The following is an 18,025-nucleotide window of genomic DNA, read 5'->3' on the forward strand; positions in this document are numbered from 1 at the left end:
CCCCTCACCCCAGGTCAGCACTTCAATTGCTTGATGGTGTTTGTAGATGGAAGTGGAAGAGAAAGTGAATAGCAAAATGTTTCCCCTTTTCAAAATGTTCCTTCTCCTCACAGGGGCTTCGCCCCCCATTCAGGGTCAGGTGACAAACAATGTCCTTGTATGGGTTCATCCTCATACTGAGTTAGTGAGCAGCACCTTATCATGGCTCCAAGCTGGCCAAGGAAAAGAGGATAAGCTCACTTGAGAGTCCATTTGATCCTTTGTTGATACCTAAGACAGTCCTATTTTCTTGGAACGCTGAGGAGCTGGGTTTGTTTTATGCTTGGCTTAGTGAGGTATGAACTGCTCCTCTGTTCAGAGAGTTTTGGTTGGGTATGTTTTAAGCCGTGAGACATCTTTAAGCATATCACATAGCAAAGCCTCATAACCATACACATGATGTTGCAACAAACAAATTACAACAACAATAATGTTCAGTACGACATAAACATTCCAGAAACATCCACATGACATATTTCACATTAAACAATACACAATTATACTGTAAGGATCATCACTGGGAGTGCAGTGTGTCACTATTCCTCACTGAGAACCGTAAGAAAAACTTAACTTGTAGAATCCGACTTTAAGAGATGCTGAACACCCACAGGCCACACTGAAGTAAAATGAACAAGTTCATCACTTCTGAAAAGTCAAGCCCAAGTTTCTAGGCCAATTTTTGAGACAAATATTTAAAAAAAAAAAAAAAAAAAAGAAAGAAACAGTTCTTAAAAAAGCAAACAGACCAAGATTTTTTTCTCCTTAAAAATTCCACCCCTTAAACATGCATTGTCTCCCCTCCACACATACAAAAAAAATAACCCATGCCACTCATCTCTAAAAGCAGCACACAGGAGAAGTTTCCATATTTCCATTCAAGTGGTTCAGTTTTGGAAGAGTTTGAGAGTAGGGTGGACGGAGAGTCAAAAAATCAACCAACCAACACACATCTTCCCATAACCATGGAGAGACTACCATGTTTCCAAAGTATAATCTTTTAGAGCTTTGCAACCCAACCCCAACTCGATAGGACCTGACACAATGTCAGGTTTGGTCAAGTCATGTCTGAAAACATCATGACCCTCTTGGGCTTAGGTCATCTCTGATGAACTCCTGTTGCCCGTTCATTTGGGACAGTAGCTGCATGCCTCACTCCTGCCAGCCACCACCTCGCAAGTCGCAGCACCTCTCCCTCCATAGCATACAGCGCAGCAAGGCAGCAACAGCCATCGGGAGCAGGGCGTACAGCTGCCACCACACCAGCCCTACAAGCAGTAGGCATCCAGAGATGGCTCATGGGCATGGGGAGTAGGTCACCAGCCCAAGCCTTGAGGACAAGGAAGTGGTGGCAGCACTGACACAGGTTCAGGGTGGAGCATCAGGTTTCAGTGAGGTCTGAAATTGACTGGACACGCTCTGGCCATGTTGGCTGTGTTCAGGTGAAGCTTTAGAAATAGGCACGAGAGGACCTCTATAATCTATATTAATGTTTGATAATAAATTATCAGCGTTTAAACATCCAGGTGGTAGATTTTGTGACCTAGTAGGAGTGTTCTGCAGTGCCATGTGATATATCAGGGTTAGATTTCTAGTCAGTATAGGATAGAGAGCACTGAAGGGTTATGTTCCATCAAGAGGGAGACAAAAAAAGAATATCATGAAGTCTCTTTGGTCATTTGAAACACAACAGGCATCAAAAGCAGCTCTATCCTGTCATGAACTAGAAAGATAGTGACTATGACTAAGACTTCATTGATACACAAATCTTCAGGATTATGAAAGCTGATGACAGCTAAGGGGCTGGTAGGATGAAAGGAGAAGATAGTAAGAGTGTTAATATTTATTCACATGCTTCTTACCTGTACATTTGAATCTTGACTTCCACTTTTTGAAGCAAATGAGCAATCCTCAGGATCAATTGTGAGGGATATTGGAGCAGACGGCAGAAACTCGGAGAAAGATCCTTGACTGAAATTTATGGCCTCTGGGTTTCTTTGACCATCCTTCACAGATTCGCTCAGATTGATCACAGAATCTCTTATGTTTGAAATAATCTCATTATTTTCTGCCAACAAACGTTCTAAGTGGTCTATTTTCTCTTGTAATATTGAAAGCTGGCCCTGTATTAAAAGAAATGTAAAGTATTAGTTCTCAGATCATCTCCTTGAATATCTAGATATTTGAAATTCAATTTTCAATTCCACTGAAGCGGTATATTTTGGTATTGAATACACCCTTATTTTGTGTTCATGTAGAGAAACAGAACTAATTATGGAAAAGGGAAAATTATCATGAATTGCTACATGGAAACTTCTGCTCCTGGAAGAAAAAAAAACAAAACTTGTCTTATACTTTACTATAAACTTGACCTCATGCTACAAAGTTTCACCAACAATATAAAGGATATTCTCAGCAACAACAACAAAGCTATATTGTTTGTGTTTCAAATGCCAAATTAATCATGGCAGATAATTGCAAGTTAATCAGTCAGCAATTTCTGATTGAAAACTTTCCTTCAGCCTATCAAAATTTTCTAGAAACCTGGCCTTTGCATTTACTAGTGTATCTGTAAGTATCTGAAGAAAAAGCATTTTTTGTTCGAGTCAGTTGCATTCTGAAATGGGTTTGAAACAAGGCATAAAGTTTTGTATTTCCTATATGTGCAGATGGTCTTTCAATGTGACATTTCATTGTTTTTATGACCTTTTAATTCTAAAGATACAGTGAAATCAGGTACAAATTTTTGTGTATTAAAAAAAAAAACAATAGAAGGAGGAAGAACAGAAGTGATAAATAGGGAGAAAATTATAAATTGCCTGATCCATACAAGCTAATCTTTGTATTTAGATAACTACATGCAGTACGATAATCCTACAGTTATACAAATTAGAGCTGAAATTTAAAAAGTTATTCCTATAGCAGCAGCTATAAAGATCTCTCAAACTGATGGGGTCTTGAGTCATAAGGTCATACCCAATTTTGCATTGATCAACAGATCTAGTTCTAGACCTTCCTGACAGGAGACGTAATGAAAAGAAGCTGATCCTTCTTCCAAGAAGACAGGGTGACTGGAAACCAGGCAAATCAGAAGGACAACAATAAACTTAGCCATACCTATTAGTCAATAACTTTAGACTGGCAGGTGGGAGTTGAAGCAAAAGGTGCTGTGCTTCATGCCAGAGTATTAACCTTTGGCCTGCTCTGCCCTGTCCCTCAATCTCAAATCACTTCCAGCTACTAAGTAGGCAGTACATTTTTAAGAACCAATAATCTTTTTAAAAGATGTTTTATAGAATCACAAGAGACTAGATTGCATCATAGGGGTTTTTTACATGTGTATATTTTTACTCTCTAATAATTTTTTCCCTCAAGCTTTATCTCCACCCAAATATTCTGGGTCCTCAATTTCCACCAGCAATAAAAAAGGTCGAGGGACAGAGGGGCTTAAACAAATTCTTAAATAAAGCCTATCCCAAACGTATAGAACACATGCATCATTTTTGACAAAAATCTTTCTCCACGTCAAAGAAGAATACTACAGATCAAGATTTCTTCCTAAACTTTATTTATTACATTTATTTATTATATCTAATACCATTGTAGAGCATCTGCCCTTTAATTAATCCTTTAAGTGATCTGCCTGTTTTAGCAGAGTTTATGATTTAATACTCATATTTTTGCTAGTACCTTGTTATTCCTATTCTATAATACAACTGCTAACAGACACTGTCAAGGGGATTCTTATTTGAGTGTATATACAAGCACTCATTTTTAAGATGAATGATGAAGCATCAATGTCCTATAAATAGCATCAGGGCCTTCAGTGACAGAAAGAACTCCAAATAGAATGTTTCCTCTCACCATTCACCTGAAACATGTCCTTGCACATCCCTTTGAGAGCCCAAATTGTTTCCTTAATATGTAAAAACAATTCTATACTTCAATTTGAGGAGACGGTTTTTTCCCCAACTATTGCACTCAGCCATTATTTTCTTGTTTAAATTCTGAGGTGTAGAGTCTTCTGTGTAAATCCCTGAATTCTGTTTACTTTGAGTGAGTTTGTGAAGACCATCCCTCATCCTGACAAGACAAAATAGTCTTTTTTGATTCCCCTATATAGCCATTTCCATTACTTTTAACCCTCATGATAGCAGTTCTTTGCAATCATATGGAAGACTTGTCTTATGGTTTCACAAGCTTTTCCAGTTTGCCCCTTCATTTTTTTGGACGATGTAGTTTTTCTTGAAATAGAATGTGTGTTCATTCAGCCTGTTTAAGTTAACCTTCTCTGAATACTAAATTTCAAAAACATAACTTTCTTAGCAGAATACTTGGTTACTACTCACTGCTTCACAAACATATAAAATGGCTGTTGCCCTGCCAATATTCCACTTGTTTTATCATGTTTACAAAACGTATCATGACTATAAATTTCCATCCTTCCAAATATTACAGATTGGTTAACCAAACTAGAATACAGACCTATACCAACATAATATCCTAGATACCTGTAAACGTTATGACTCTAAAATAAACAGAAAATCAATATGTATATAACAGAAGTATTGTAGAGAAAAATGTGTAGTCCCATGCCCCCTGGTGGTACAAAAGAAACATCTGAGGCCAAAATCTCTTCTAGATTAGAGACTGCTTTAAAGCAAAATCCAGACTCTAATTTATACCTCAAGCCAGGAAACATGTCCAGGTTCAAAGCATATATAAGCCCAGGCAAAAGGTTTTGTGTGTGTGGATGGTGAAAGGGTTGGGCTAAACTCCAGGTAAGAGCACAGGTTAACTATACAGTAAAATCATACCATCAGAACCCCACTCAAATCAACTCAGCTTTGTGCCAGCACTCAGATCCACCTGCATGGATCCAATTGCAGAACCAGGATTTTGATGTTTTTTCTACTGTTTCTCTTTAAAATTGACATCCAGATTTTAAGAAGCTGATAAAACAGAAGGCAAAAATAAACCTCAAAGGTGAAACTCGAAAGGAGGCAACAAATAGAAGAGAAAATTATTTTTAATATATTACTTTAGAGTTCTAAATTTAATGTAGATTCCATAGCAAAATATTTCTTATTTTTGCTGTTGACTAGTGCAACATTGGCCTCTCACTTAATGCTTTTTTTGTTTTATTTTGTTCTCTATTAAAGCACACGTAGCAGCCACCACTATGGTGAATCTGTATGATTGATTCCATTCTAACCCTGTTTATAGTTGCTCATAACTTTCTGAAATTTTCACTTTTCAAGCTATTTCCTAGGGTCATTTACCTGATAAAGTAAATTTGATCCAGCCATTTATTCAGTACAAGTGAAAAGATACTTGCATACTTTTTGCTTTTTAAAAAACTATTTAGTTGAAATGGCTGGGAGTAGACAACTGATGGTTGGCACAGAAATAGCCCTCACTGGGAACTGTCAGAGTGTTCTAATGATGTTTATGTATTTGACCAAGTTATGACTTTTTAAAAATCACACATTGTACGAAATGTACTGATATACAACATTTTTCATTAGGCCCATAAACAGTGTAGCTAATGAAGGCTATGCTGCCCATATTTGGCTAACTTGACTGTATAATCAAAAGTTTACATGAAGTGGGCATGAGCTTGAGACGTGAGCTCAGTCCCTGTGGACTGTGTGAAGGTATTAAGCAGTTACACATGGTTGCTTCGCTTTAGTGAGATTTGCAGTGGATCATGAGCTCCACAATTCCAAAAGGTTTGCAAAAGAGAGATTCCTTCCTGTACAGCATTTTAGGCGTATGTGCTAGGCATTGTGACACTCATCTGAAGAGTTTCAGAATATGGAATTTGTAAGTGTTGTTGCCAATTTTTGTTTGTGTTTGTTTTGGGGTGAATGCGTGCAACCCAGCAGAGTTTCAAAGCTTTGGCAAATTACAGTCCTTTTGTGGTTTTCTTCACTCTTGGGAATACCACACCAAGATGTCATTATATTTGCGCATTACAGCACTCAAAAGTCAAGAAATGACAATTTTAAGGTTACATGCACAATCTTAACTCTGCTGTCTTGGAAATGTGTGTTATACACTAAAGTCTAGTATTCAAACTGTTTCTCAAATACATAATCTTACATTTTTCTACATCCTTTCACACAGACATGTAGCATTTTGTAGCACTGTATAATATTTTGTATGCCAGAAAGCTCATGAAAATACACAGTAAACCACACTCAGACAGCGTACTGCACACAGTAGAATCTCAGAGTTATGACACCTCGAGAATGGAGGTTGTGCAAAACTCTCAATGCTCATAACTCTCAATGCTTATAACCTTCATCTTCCCTTGTCAGGTAGCCTCCTGATCAGCCCCAACAGGTGACTTCATTTCCAGGCAACCTCTCCCCTCAGTTCTCCAGGGTAGGAGCCAGCCTTTTGTCTCAAGATGTTTCCACCATAACAGATATTCAATCAATCAATCAATCTACGGTCCCTGGTCTGGTAAGGATACTGTGTGTGGTCTGCAAATGGCAGATTCCACATAAAGGCATTACGTGACAACAATTTCGTAACAACTATCAAAATTCATAAGTGGTACATAGATTTCCCAAATCATCACAATCATGTTAGTGAACATGTACTAATTAATATAGGCCACTTCAAAACTAAGTTAACTGTGAACTTAAGTACAATTCAACACTGAGGTAAGCAACATAGGCTGTGTTGATGGTTGAAGAGTATGGTACATGGATGCTGACAAAATTATTAAAATACATACTTAAAAATAATAAAAAGTCTAAGTCAAAAGACAGATATACTAATTTCACTATGGACCAGTAATTAAAAACATTGAAAAATGCTACACATGTGTATCTAAAGTTATAGACATGTATACCATACTGTATTTGAGAGTTTACAGAAGTGCATGTGTAGGGTGAATCAGAATTCAGATTACTTGTGAAATCTTAACTCTTGCATTTTCTGACAGGAGTACTTAATTGTTCAACTTTAACATTTTCTTAACAAATCTTTTTGTATAAAATCATCATGCTAAGAGCAGATTGCGTGTCTGGACTGGTAAACTTTCATGATTACTTTTCAGTAGCCAATCAGGCCACAAGAATATACATTTTAAAGAGATTACATGTAGTATTGCAACAAGTATCTCCTTATTTTGTCTTTCCTCTTGTCATACATCTTAGGTTTTTATAGCTGAATATATATTCAGAAAATCATGCCTTTGACCAATTTAGTCACTTTACAACACTTTAATACTGAGAGTCAATGCAAAGTTCATGTGGTGTTGCTACTGATTCCATTCTGACTATGATTTGTTTTTTTCAGATTTTCTGCCATTATACGATGTGGAGAGAATATTAGCCTAAATTTGACTAAGACAGCATGATGGACAATTGTCTCATAACTTTGTATATGAGAGGAACCTTGCCCTATTATTTAGCACAGAGAGAGAATACTTACACAGTACTGCAGCACTCCAGCCCTTGCCTACAGTTTAACATACTAACCTCAAATCAAGATAGAAACCTGTACAAGAGAACTTTAAATTTAGTCTCTCCAGAGTGAATACCTAGCTGCATTATCCGGAAAGACACTATAGCAATCAAAGTAACTTGGAGAGAGAAGGAGAAAGCCGGTGAAGCTGACCATGGAACCCTGCAAGGTGGGAGGGTCCTACAGCCTGGGCTGTAGCCCAAGCCTGGTTGCCTGCACTGCAATTAAACAGCCCCACAAGCCAGAGTCAGCTGGCACGAGCCAGCCACGGGTTTTTAATCCCAGCGTAGACATACCCTGACTGGATAGCTTCAAGCTTCCTGGAATTGACAACTAGCTGCAAATTAAAGCAGTAAAAGAAAGGAGTTCTGAGTCCTAGGGCCAGAAAAGCTAGACTTTAGACAGGCCTAGGGAAGGAGAGCCAAGAAAAACAGCAATCCGGTGTAAAGGTAATATGCTACCTTAAAGCCCACTGAACAAAACCTATGCTAGTCCATTTGGAATCAGTATTCTGGGATTGGTGTATTATATTTGTGCCACTTTATTTTCCGTGGCTATCTAACTGCTTTGGCATGCAATACAAACATTTGGGGCCCAAATTTTGGTTTCCAACTGCTTCTCCATAGTGCTCCAGGAGCATCAGAGGGCTTACAAACCATGCAGAAGCATCAGTCAGAGAAAAGGGGCTCAAGAACCAGTGAAAAGCTTCTAGGACTCCAGCCCTCTTTTCTGCTCCCAGTATAGGGGACATGCCAAAGAGGAGGAGCACCTTTGCCCTCTGGCTATTCTCAGCTAGTGGACAGCCCATGGAAGCAATTGCAACCAAAGTATAACATTTATTGGGAGCCAGGCCAAGAATACCAGATCATGCAAAGATGACATAGCCACCTTTGTCATTCTACATTCCTGCAACAAGCTCAGTTTGGTGGAACCAGAACTGATATCATAATCTCTAAAATCTCCTTTTAATCCACCACACACATCCAGGAGTCTGTTACTTATTTCACCTTAGTCACTCTAACAGGGCAGTGACTTCAGCATCAGAATGCCATTAGCACTATCGTGTTCACAAGACAATTTTATCTAATTATTAACAGTAATAAATAAATATTTATTTTATGGTAGAGCCAAATGACTTCAAACTGGGACTGGAACCCCATTGTGCTGGGTGCCATACAAACACAGAAAAGAAAATGTCTGCCCTGAAGGTTTAAAACTTAAATAAACAAAGACCATGCTACACTAGGAAAAAAGGGATATTTTAATGTATATTAATTAATATGTTAAACACCTTTTTCCTAGTGTAGACAAAGTCAAACTTTAAACTTGTCTTCACTAGGAAAAAAAGATGTATTTTAGCATGTGTTGGCTAACACATTAATTAACATTAAAATTCTAGTGTAGACAAGGCAAGTTGAAGTTTTAAACAGGTGTTAGTTAGCTGGTTGAGGTAAACCTGGGGGAGGGAGGATCTGGATACTGAAGGTGCCTCATCTTTATGTTAGCTACCCTATTCCGATTTAATATAGATGATAAATGATAAATAATAAAGATGATTTAATATAGGTAAAGAGATCATATAGAATTCAAGAAAATACAATGAAAATCTGGTTTATGGTAATTCTAGTTTTATCTAGTATGCATAACACAGAAACAACAAAATCCTCTTGAGAGATTACTTGCAAAGGTCTGAGTTTCTCTACCTAGAGCTTAGCCTCAGTCACATGGGGTTGGAAGACGAAACATCACAATTCACATCCACTGAGGACATGAAACTTGAAATATCCATACTGTTCCTGGCCACTGTTTCTGCAGTTGATATAGGGCTGGAAAAGTTAACTCATCACTGGTGAATCGGAAGCAAATAGAGAGGTCTAGACTCTAAGCCATAGATTTTTGCAGAAGCTGTTGGGTTTTATAAAAATTAACTTTCTAGCCTTTTCATCTATGAAGATAAACTTCCAAATATTAATTAAATGCAGTGTGTTGTGTTCCTGAGTCTGGACATAAACAGAATGCTGCTGTGCCTTGCATTTCCAAACTGCAGCAGCAGAATGAAATTGACAAGACACTGAGCAGTTTCACTGATGTTATTCTGACAGCAACAGTAAACTGACCAAATCAAGTCAGCTGAAGTGCCCACTTATGGAGGCCCAGTACAATGTGAGTTGTTTGACCACTGTCCTACAGGCCTAACATAGCTTCAGTTGCTTGCTTGTCATGCTACTGGGGTCAGAATAGCCATCTTCCAGTTGGCAGAGATTAATAGGACCACTGAGTAACCTTGCAGATGTCTCAGTTTCTGCATACCACAGCACAAAAGACAAAATACACATGTATGCTTGCAGCTGCACATCGATAACGGTAATAGGAACAATAAGTTATCCTTGAACATCTGGGGGGGGTACACTTTTTCATTGCCAAAGGCATATTTTTACACCACCACCCCCCATCAACAGATGTTTTGACGTCCACAATTATCATGGTGAGAATGGAATGTAGTTAAGGGTGAAAACTCAATGTAAGTAATTAGCATATAAGATAATGAGTAGAGAAGTAATTAGGTGAAAGCTGTATATGGAAGGATATAATAAGTCATTACTTAGACAAAGGGGTGTGCTCCATCAACACCTGACTCTGTGGGAGGCGCTGCTGCTGGTCGGACCAGAGGCCACTGACTCCCTGGCGGGGCCCCTGAAGAAAGCTGCTCCTGTATACAGCCTTCTGAGTGGCTGCTCAGCTCTCCAGGCTTAGTGAGTATGATATATTGTAGTTAATTTTAGGTTTTGTAGTCAACTAGTATATCTATAGAAAACCTTGCACATTAAGCCTTATTGATCTGCAAATTGGGCATACTGTGTCTCACTGGTATTCACACTGATCACTAAGTATCCAGTATCAACACCCACTGGATGACTGTTGCCCTTGAACCTTGCTGGTGTCTTTTGCCTCATAGCCTCATCTTTTATATCAATCTCAAAGTAATAAATCACTGGGATTAACTGGTGACTGATAAGTGTCAAAGCTATCCCAGACTGTAGCAAAGTGCAAAACTAGTAGTCTTTTCAGCTTTCATTGCTACTATTCAGAACCTGTGGACAGCAAAAAAAAGGAAATTGACAACAACAACATCAATTTCATTTGTAACTGCTTGGGGAAAAAAACATAAGCATCAGAAACAAGAACTGAAACTATTTGCTCAAAAGAAAGACCCAAACTAGTGGACGGGAGGTGATTTTATAAGAAGAATGAACCACCCTAGATGCTATTAGAGAGAGAGAGTAGAAAAAACATTCACCTCTTCCCCTCATAGCAAACAAGATATTCTGGGTAAGAAGGGAAAACAAGAGTACTCTCGCTTTTAGGGGCCAGAATAGGTTGGTGGGGGCAACAACTATAAATTTAAACACTCACTTTCCAAAGGCTAAAACAAGAAAAGCATAAAGCAAAAACCCAGGGACAACACACTGGAAGGAATCCCAGCACCAGGTGTCTGCTTGTGGACAATGAGGATCCACACCAAATCCTTTATATTCACCTACATCTTAATTTTTTTCAGGCCCCAACCTCACTGTATAAGGACAGAAAAGAAAATTAATAATTTTTTCCTTTTCTGACATTATTTTGGACTTTAGAAGCATCTGCATCCTTCTCTCCCCTTCGTCTTCCTTCCAGAAAAATTGGTGGTCAGACTCTGATCCATAACTTAAATTTAGAGAGACTAGAGCAGGTCTGTACCCTTCTTTCCCACCCAAGTGGTGGGAATGTTTTGCTTTCCTCCCCCCCTCAGTTCTTTTTGGTTTATTACTATTATCATTTTAATCTCTAACTGAATAGTGTAAGAGATTCTACTCAAGAAATAAGATTTTTTTTTTTTAAATAACATTTGAAGATTCATCTGTTTACTTCAAGCATCTTAGGGTCTTAAGGGAAATTTTTGGTTTATTTTGTTTCTCAAAATAGTGGAAAATATAAAAATGCTTTGTCTTTTATTTGACCTTTTGTACTTTATCTTGACAGATTACTGTAAAGGCAACGGACGTTTATTGTTGCACAGACATATGTTGTCAATATTCTGATATTTTACAAAAAAGAATGAGGGGACTTGGTTGTTTTGTTTTAAGTGGCAGTTTGCAAAGCACAGCACCTTATCTGAAAAGCACTGTTCTTTTTAGTTATATAAAAATAAAATATTAATATGTATTTCAGGACTCTTCTGGTCATAACATTTAAATTTTCCACATTAAAGCAACAGGAATACAGATTTTTCCCAACTACTGGGCCTCATTTAACAGTTTAGGTTCTTTTTGTTTGTTTGGGGTGTTTTTAACTGAACTGTAAGCCATTATTTTCCTTTCTAGATAAATATCTCCTACATCAACAATAACACAATGTAAATAGCATTTAAATTTCTTTCCCACACAAACAGCAAGAAAAAGTTAAAGGCTACAAATGCCTTTCTGTACTATATAATCCTCATTCAACTTGCAGTGCTGTTATGAATAAGTCAGTAAACAAATCAAAGTAACTCTTGCAGGGGAGGGGAAGACCAATATAATCAATTTTTCTTTAGAGTAGACATACCTATTGATCCAAATATCTGAACTCAACAAATTAATAAATAAAGACGTTGTTGTTGAACAATTATTTTAACTTAAGTGCTAGTTCTTAGAATCCAGAAAAAGCCTCACATCTTTAGCTCTGCTTCATAACTACACACTGAACACTAGTTAAGCTGTTAGGTTGCTTAAAAGTCGTTTTACCAGTTATGATAAACAGCACATAATTGAGCGCCACACAGCTAACCTCAGAAGCATGACAGACATTTTACATTATCTCAGTTACATATCTGCTACAAATAAAAACAACATTTAGGATACACTGTGGCATTATGTCCTCCTCTCAAACAGGTGGTTTGCACCTAAACTAATCCCTGTAACAATAAAACTGAACGGGTTCAGTTTCCTATCATTTCAGTTAACAACATACAAGACAATTTCTCCACTGATGAACTGTTTTAGTGTCATTAATAGAGAAAGCTTCGTAGGATTGAAGACTAGTCTTTGTATATCGCGTTAACTCTTTATTTACCAGCTGCTGATGCCGCTGTAACCCGAGTAAGTCAACCACACGACAGACGTCTGCATTCACGCAGCAGGGACACCGTTGGTCCTGCGCCAAACGCACGTTTGTAAACTAGAGTAGGTAGCTTTTTTCCCATTGCACCGATCTCCCTCCCTTCACCCCCACAGTTCCCACCACATGAACGACACAAATACGCGAACTCAGCCTACTCCCGCACGCCCGCGGAGCACGCCACCCCTAACCTGACCGTGCGCCAGTCCCAGCACCAAGCCCGGGCATAAGGTTTCTCGGGGGTGATGCCCCTCAACAGCGCCCGAGAACCTTGGGCCGAAGCTGCTAGATCTTACCTGCACCCGGGCAGCTGGGCGGTAGGCGGCTGCCCCATCTCCGGCCAGCAGGGCTGGGGAAAAGGGAAAGTCAGGTAACTCGCCCACCCACCGATTTAAACCCCTACCCGGAACTCGCCCACTCCAGCCGGCGGCAGCGGCAGCAGCAGCGCCCTCCCCGTGCCCTCTGCCCCGTTCACCTTGGGGAAGGTGCCCTCCCGGCGGGGGCTTTTCGGATGGTCGAAGTGGCCCCTGTCCAGCATCAGGTAAAGGGAGAAGATCACGACGCAGAAGATCGCGCTGCCGAACACCGTGAACTGCCTGCTCAGCTTCATGTCCGCTGCCAGCGGGGCCCCGCCGCCCAGCAGCGCCTCTGACGGCGCTCGCTCAACTTCTGGACGCTCGCTGGCTCCTCCGGGCGCGCTCCCCGCCCCAGCTCACAGGGAAAAGTTTCCTCCGGCCGGGCTGTCCGGGCAGCGGCAGCGGGTGTCCTCACGCGACGGCCCCGAGTCCCTAGAGTTCCCCCGCTCCGGCTGCGCTCAGCCCCTGCGCCCGCTGCCCAGTTACGGCGAAGAAACAACCAGCCAGACTCGCCGCTGCCTTCCCGAGAGACGCCGAGAGTTTCCGGGAGCGGAGCGGGCTCCCCCCCAGCTCACAGACTAGTTATCGCCGAGCAGGGGAGTGAGCGGCGGCGCTGCGGGACCAACCCCCGCTGCACCCCAACAGTTCCGCTCCCCCGGGCCGTCTGTGAGCGGCGCCGAAGTCCTCCTCCGCCGCCGCCTTCTCCAGGCGAGAGCGCCGCTACTCCCCCTGCACAGACCCGGACGGTAGCATAGAGGAGGACGCCGTCGCCGCGCGCACGCTCAGCTCCGGAGCGAGGAGCCCCCAGCCGGGCAGCACCGGTCTCTGCTGCTGCCGGAGAGCAAGCAACGCGCTCCGCCCCCCGCACGCTCCGAGACGGGGCGGGCGGGGCCTGCGCGTGACACGGACACAGTCACCACCGACGTAGCAGGGCCGGCCCCAGCGCCCACAGGCCTCGAGTCTACGCTTACCTTCAAATTCGGCGGCAGTCCACGGTAGTTACGCAAGCTACGCAGAGTGGCTTGCGTAACGCCTGTGGACTTCTGTAACTCCGCTTCTAGGCGGCATCTTCACTGAGCTGCACCCCCGGAGGGGGTGGTTTTGTCGACTTCCGGATCGATTGAGCGGGTCTTCACCGACCCGCTCAATCGATCCAGATAGATAGATCTGAGTTTGCCACCGTCAGTGAAGATGCGCCCTGAGGCGAGGCGAGGCGAGGCACGGCACGTGCAGCGCGCTGAACCGACAGGGGTGGGGGATGGAAGCGACTGCCCCTCGGCCGTTGGGGGTGGTGCGGCCCTTGCTAGTGCCGCCGCCCCCTCGGCTGCGCTGGGAACCTACTTGAGGCTGCGTGCCTGGCGGTTAGGGCTGCGGGAGGACGAGGCGCCCCCTTGGGAGCACGGAGCGGGGGGGGGCACGAGATCGTTACCGTTAGTGCTTCCCCGTTGGCCCTACGGCCGATAGGAAACAGCTCCGGCTCCTGCTGCCTGGAGTCCAGCTGCGGCGCTCTCTACAGCTGGGGGCAGGCAGGACAGGGGCTGGGCGAGGCCGGAGCCCCCTTCACTTGCCGTGATAATTTACAGCGCTGAAAACAACTAAAATGCCTGGTTCTGCTGTGCTCGGCTGTTGCGATCCCCCCGGGCCTGCTCCGGCGCAGCAGGCACCGACCAGGATTCCCCGGCCCCGGTCCCTAGTGATGCTGGCAGTGAGGGCACGGTGAGCGCCTTGGCAGGGAGACGAGGGAGGGGACACAGGAGCTGTCATTGTTCCAGACCTTGTATCCCCAGCTTGTTTCCCCTTGAGCCCCTCTTCACCTGGACGCAATGGCAGGTCCTGCTGCAGTTTCAATTTAGATCAATCTTTTTAAAATCTGGACAAGCCACCAAAACAAGCTCATTCTTCTCATTGAAATGGGGACATGGTGCTGTTCGAGATGGTGCAATTAGGGTTGCCCCCCACAGTTAGGTTGCCCCCCATTTCTCCTTATAAGACCTTGGTTTCAGTTGCTTCTGACTTGGCCCAACTTAAAGTGTTCAGCCTAAAATTTTTCATGGTACTAGGCTGCCTCATGTTGATATTTTTTGTTGGAGTTGAGACATTTCTCAGTAGGGAAAAACACATTGATTTGTCCATGTTGAAAGTCTTTTCTTTTCTTTTTTAAAACAACAATTTCAGTGAGAAACTGTAATGCCTCTATGCTAGGATGTGAAATTTGGCAGGAGTGTTGCTCTGGTGTTAGGCACATACCTTAAGACTGTATCATAATGCATACACAAGGGGGATGAACTAAGGGAGCACAGGTTGGAGAGAGGATACCAATGAAATGCGGGATTATATATGCATGTTCAAATCTGTGTTATTCTAGAGATTTATTAACAAATAGTGAAAACCAGTTTATCCATAGTTTTCTTTCTGACCAGAATGGTATCTAAAGTTACGGTTTCTAGAGACTAGTGAGAAATGTAACTGTAGCTATTAAAAAACTGTTCAAGGGCTTGTCTGCACTACACCAGAATGTGGACTATGAGGATATGAACAGCAAAGTGCACCAACGTGTTTTACTCTAACTGCCTCATGTGGAAGCTGCTGGTGCAAACTAAAAGGTAGCTAGTTCATGTTAAAATGAACTAGGCACCTTTTAGTTCATGCTTGCAGAATCCACACTGGGCAGTTAGAGCGAGACACTTTGGTGTCTGTGCAATTCACACACCTATGGTGCGCTTTGCAATTCACACACTTGCTGTGGTGCAGTGTACATAGCTTCCCTCAGGTATGTAGGCTATCATCCAAGCAAGGTAGGGTATGGAGAACAAACACAGCAGAAGCATAGCGCAGAGGTAGCCATATGGCTGAGTGGGTTATACAAGGGTATTTAGCATTGTAATTATTGTAGATAGTAGCATGCAGTGCTTAATTTGTGCCAGGGCCGAGCCCCGGCACCTCTAGGCGTGGTAGTTCATAGCCCCAGCACCTCTGGACTTGCTGCATCAGTTATGAATGTAAAAATATTGCTTGAGCCCTGGCACCTCTTCCATTGCAAATTTAGCATTGTTAGCATGGTATAACCAAAAGTTCTAAGGAAGCACCTACCACCAAAATTTCAAAAGTCTGTTTCCACTCTGCTAATATGATAGGCCCATTAAAAGGTATCAATAAAGCAACTATGTTTAAGATGCATAAGCCTTCTTTTTCAGCGGCTGTGTGGCTATCAGGACATACTGCTTTGGTCCTTAGCTAGGATGCTGTGGTAAAAGCATAGGCCATTACTACCAAGCCACATAAATAATGATTCATGGCTGCTTATATGAAAATCATAATTGCCTTCAAAGATCTTACATTAAGCTGGCAATAGTTCTCATTCATTTTCACTCCTCTTCTGTTTCTTGTATTAAACATTTATAATTAACACTTACCCTACCTCCTTAGGACCAATTTTACCATAAGCAGAAGAGATAAATGCCTTCCACCACAAAATATTAAATGTATTTGATGGTTAGTTAAATTTATGACTAAGGGGGTGAGGGACAGAATTTATAGTGTGCCTAGGATCTGTTCCCAGAGTTGGTACTATACATTCTTTTACTGTTTTGGACACACAAAACCACCGCCTTTCTGAGATTTCTTTGAATACTAATTTAGTTTTTTGTAAGTATTTGATAAATGCAAATATAACCAAGTGAATGGCAGCACAGAAGATTACACTGAAAATTTAAATAAAATATGGAGTGGTGTGTCATGGGGAAATTCTGAGAGGTGGCATGATTATAGATAGTGGCTTCTGCACACTTAAACAGATAATTACAAAACATTCATTAAAATAATTCACATCATTTATAAAACACTTTCCAGATTGCAGATCACTGTAGCCCTAACTTGTTTTGATCTTATTTAAGCATGTCCACTTTTGGAAAGTGGACTTAATATAAGATGTGGCCAGAAGGGGTGATTGTTTGAAATAAAACTATTGTAGGCTGCTTTACCTCAGCAAGTCTTCACATTTCTTGACAGACTGGTTTATTTTCAATGCATCAATTATTTTTTCTGCTACAATCTGAATGGTATTTAAGGTGTTTGGCAGCTACTCTTCAACAGTTTACTTGTGGTGGTTTCTGGTGTTATTGTGATGTATTTTCAATTAGATTAAAAATATAGGCACATTAGCCTGCTTCACAAAAATTGAGCTACAAGGATTTCCTGAGGAGAAAATTTGTAACAGACAGTGTATTAGTCTGGCTGGTTTTCTTTAGCCTGCAATACCAGTTTTAGAAATCACATTATCCTCCCCCAATATCAATTTCCCAAAAGTAGTCTTTCCAAAAATACTTCTAACTTGTTTTCTGAACGTCAGTCAGATAAATCATTTATTTGAATCCAGATGAAAACTGTGACACTGGTAGACAAGGTGTCAGCTCATGGCAAGACTCTTACGCCTCACTGAACACGTACAAATGCATAATTGGAAACCAGTCTGGCTCACCGGTGTGTTAGCATTGTTTAAATAGATGTTTCATCTATAAGAACATGTTTAGTCTTTATGAAATGCTTGTAGGATGTTGCATGTATTGATCTCAATTATAACATCTGTATCAATGGTATACAGTTACACTGAGTGTTTGCATTGTAAACCTCTGTAACTGTGTAACTCATCAAACTAGAAAGAAGCTAAAGCAGCGTCTCATTGCCCACTGCTAACATCACATAGAAATACTTAACCTGCATTGCATTTGTTGCTAAATAGATTAAAGTATACAGTTCCAAGATGGAGCAATTAATTTTCCAATCATTCAGGTCCACTCTGCTCTAAAATATTAGTAATTTCTCAAGTGAAGCAAGGGCATACAGTCGGCTTCATGGCATTTCCCTGTTTGCTTGTATGTGATGAGATACTTTGGAATGCTGCATCCAGGTACTTTCAGAGTTGCAGGGAATGTTCAAGGCATCAATGGGTAGAACCTATTGATTTTGCTGAAAACGGGAGACTGGAAAAGCCTGACACAGAGGAAAATCCAAGTCTC

The 18,025-nt window shown here is 41.4% G+C and overlaps 1 protein-coding gene across 1 annotated transcript in view; it reads right to left on the bottom strand.

Annotated features, from left to right (window-relative positions):
* MAN2A1 (mannosidase alpha class 2A member 1) overlaps nt 1–13,832 on the bottom strand; it is a 216,892-nt gene extending 203,060 nt beyond the window's left edge. The window contains exons 1-2 of the mRNA XM_067568482.1: nt 13,130–13,832; nt 1,899–2,159 (exon numbers count right to left, since the gene is read on the bottom strand). Coding sequence (XP_067424583.1) covers nt 1,899–2,159; nt 13,130–13,264 — 396 coding nt within the window. The 5' untranslated portion in view covers nt 13,265–13,832. The remainder of the gene's footprint in view (nt 1–1,898; nt 2,160–13,129) is intronic.
* Nucleotides 13,833–18,025: the final 4,193 nt, after the last annotated feature.

This window comes from Emydura macquarii, unplaced genomic scaffold (assembly GCF_026122565.2).
Source record: "Emydura macquarii macquarii isolate MOO-44397 ecotype Brisbane River unplaced genomic scaffold, CSIRO-AGI_Emac_v2 contig_2897, whole genome shotgun sequence".
NCBI lineage: Eukaryota > Metazoa > Chordata > Testudines > Chelidae > Emydura > Emydura macquarii.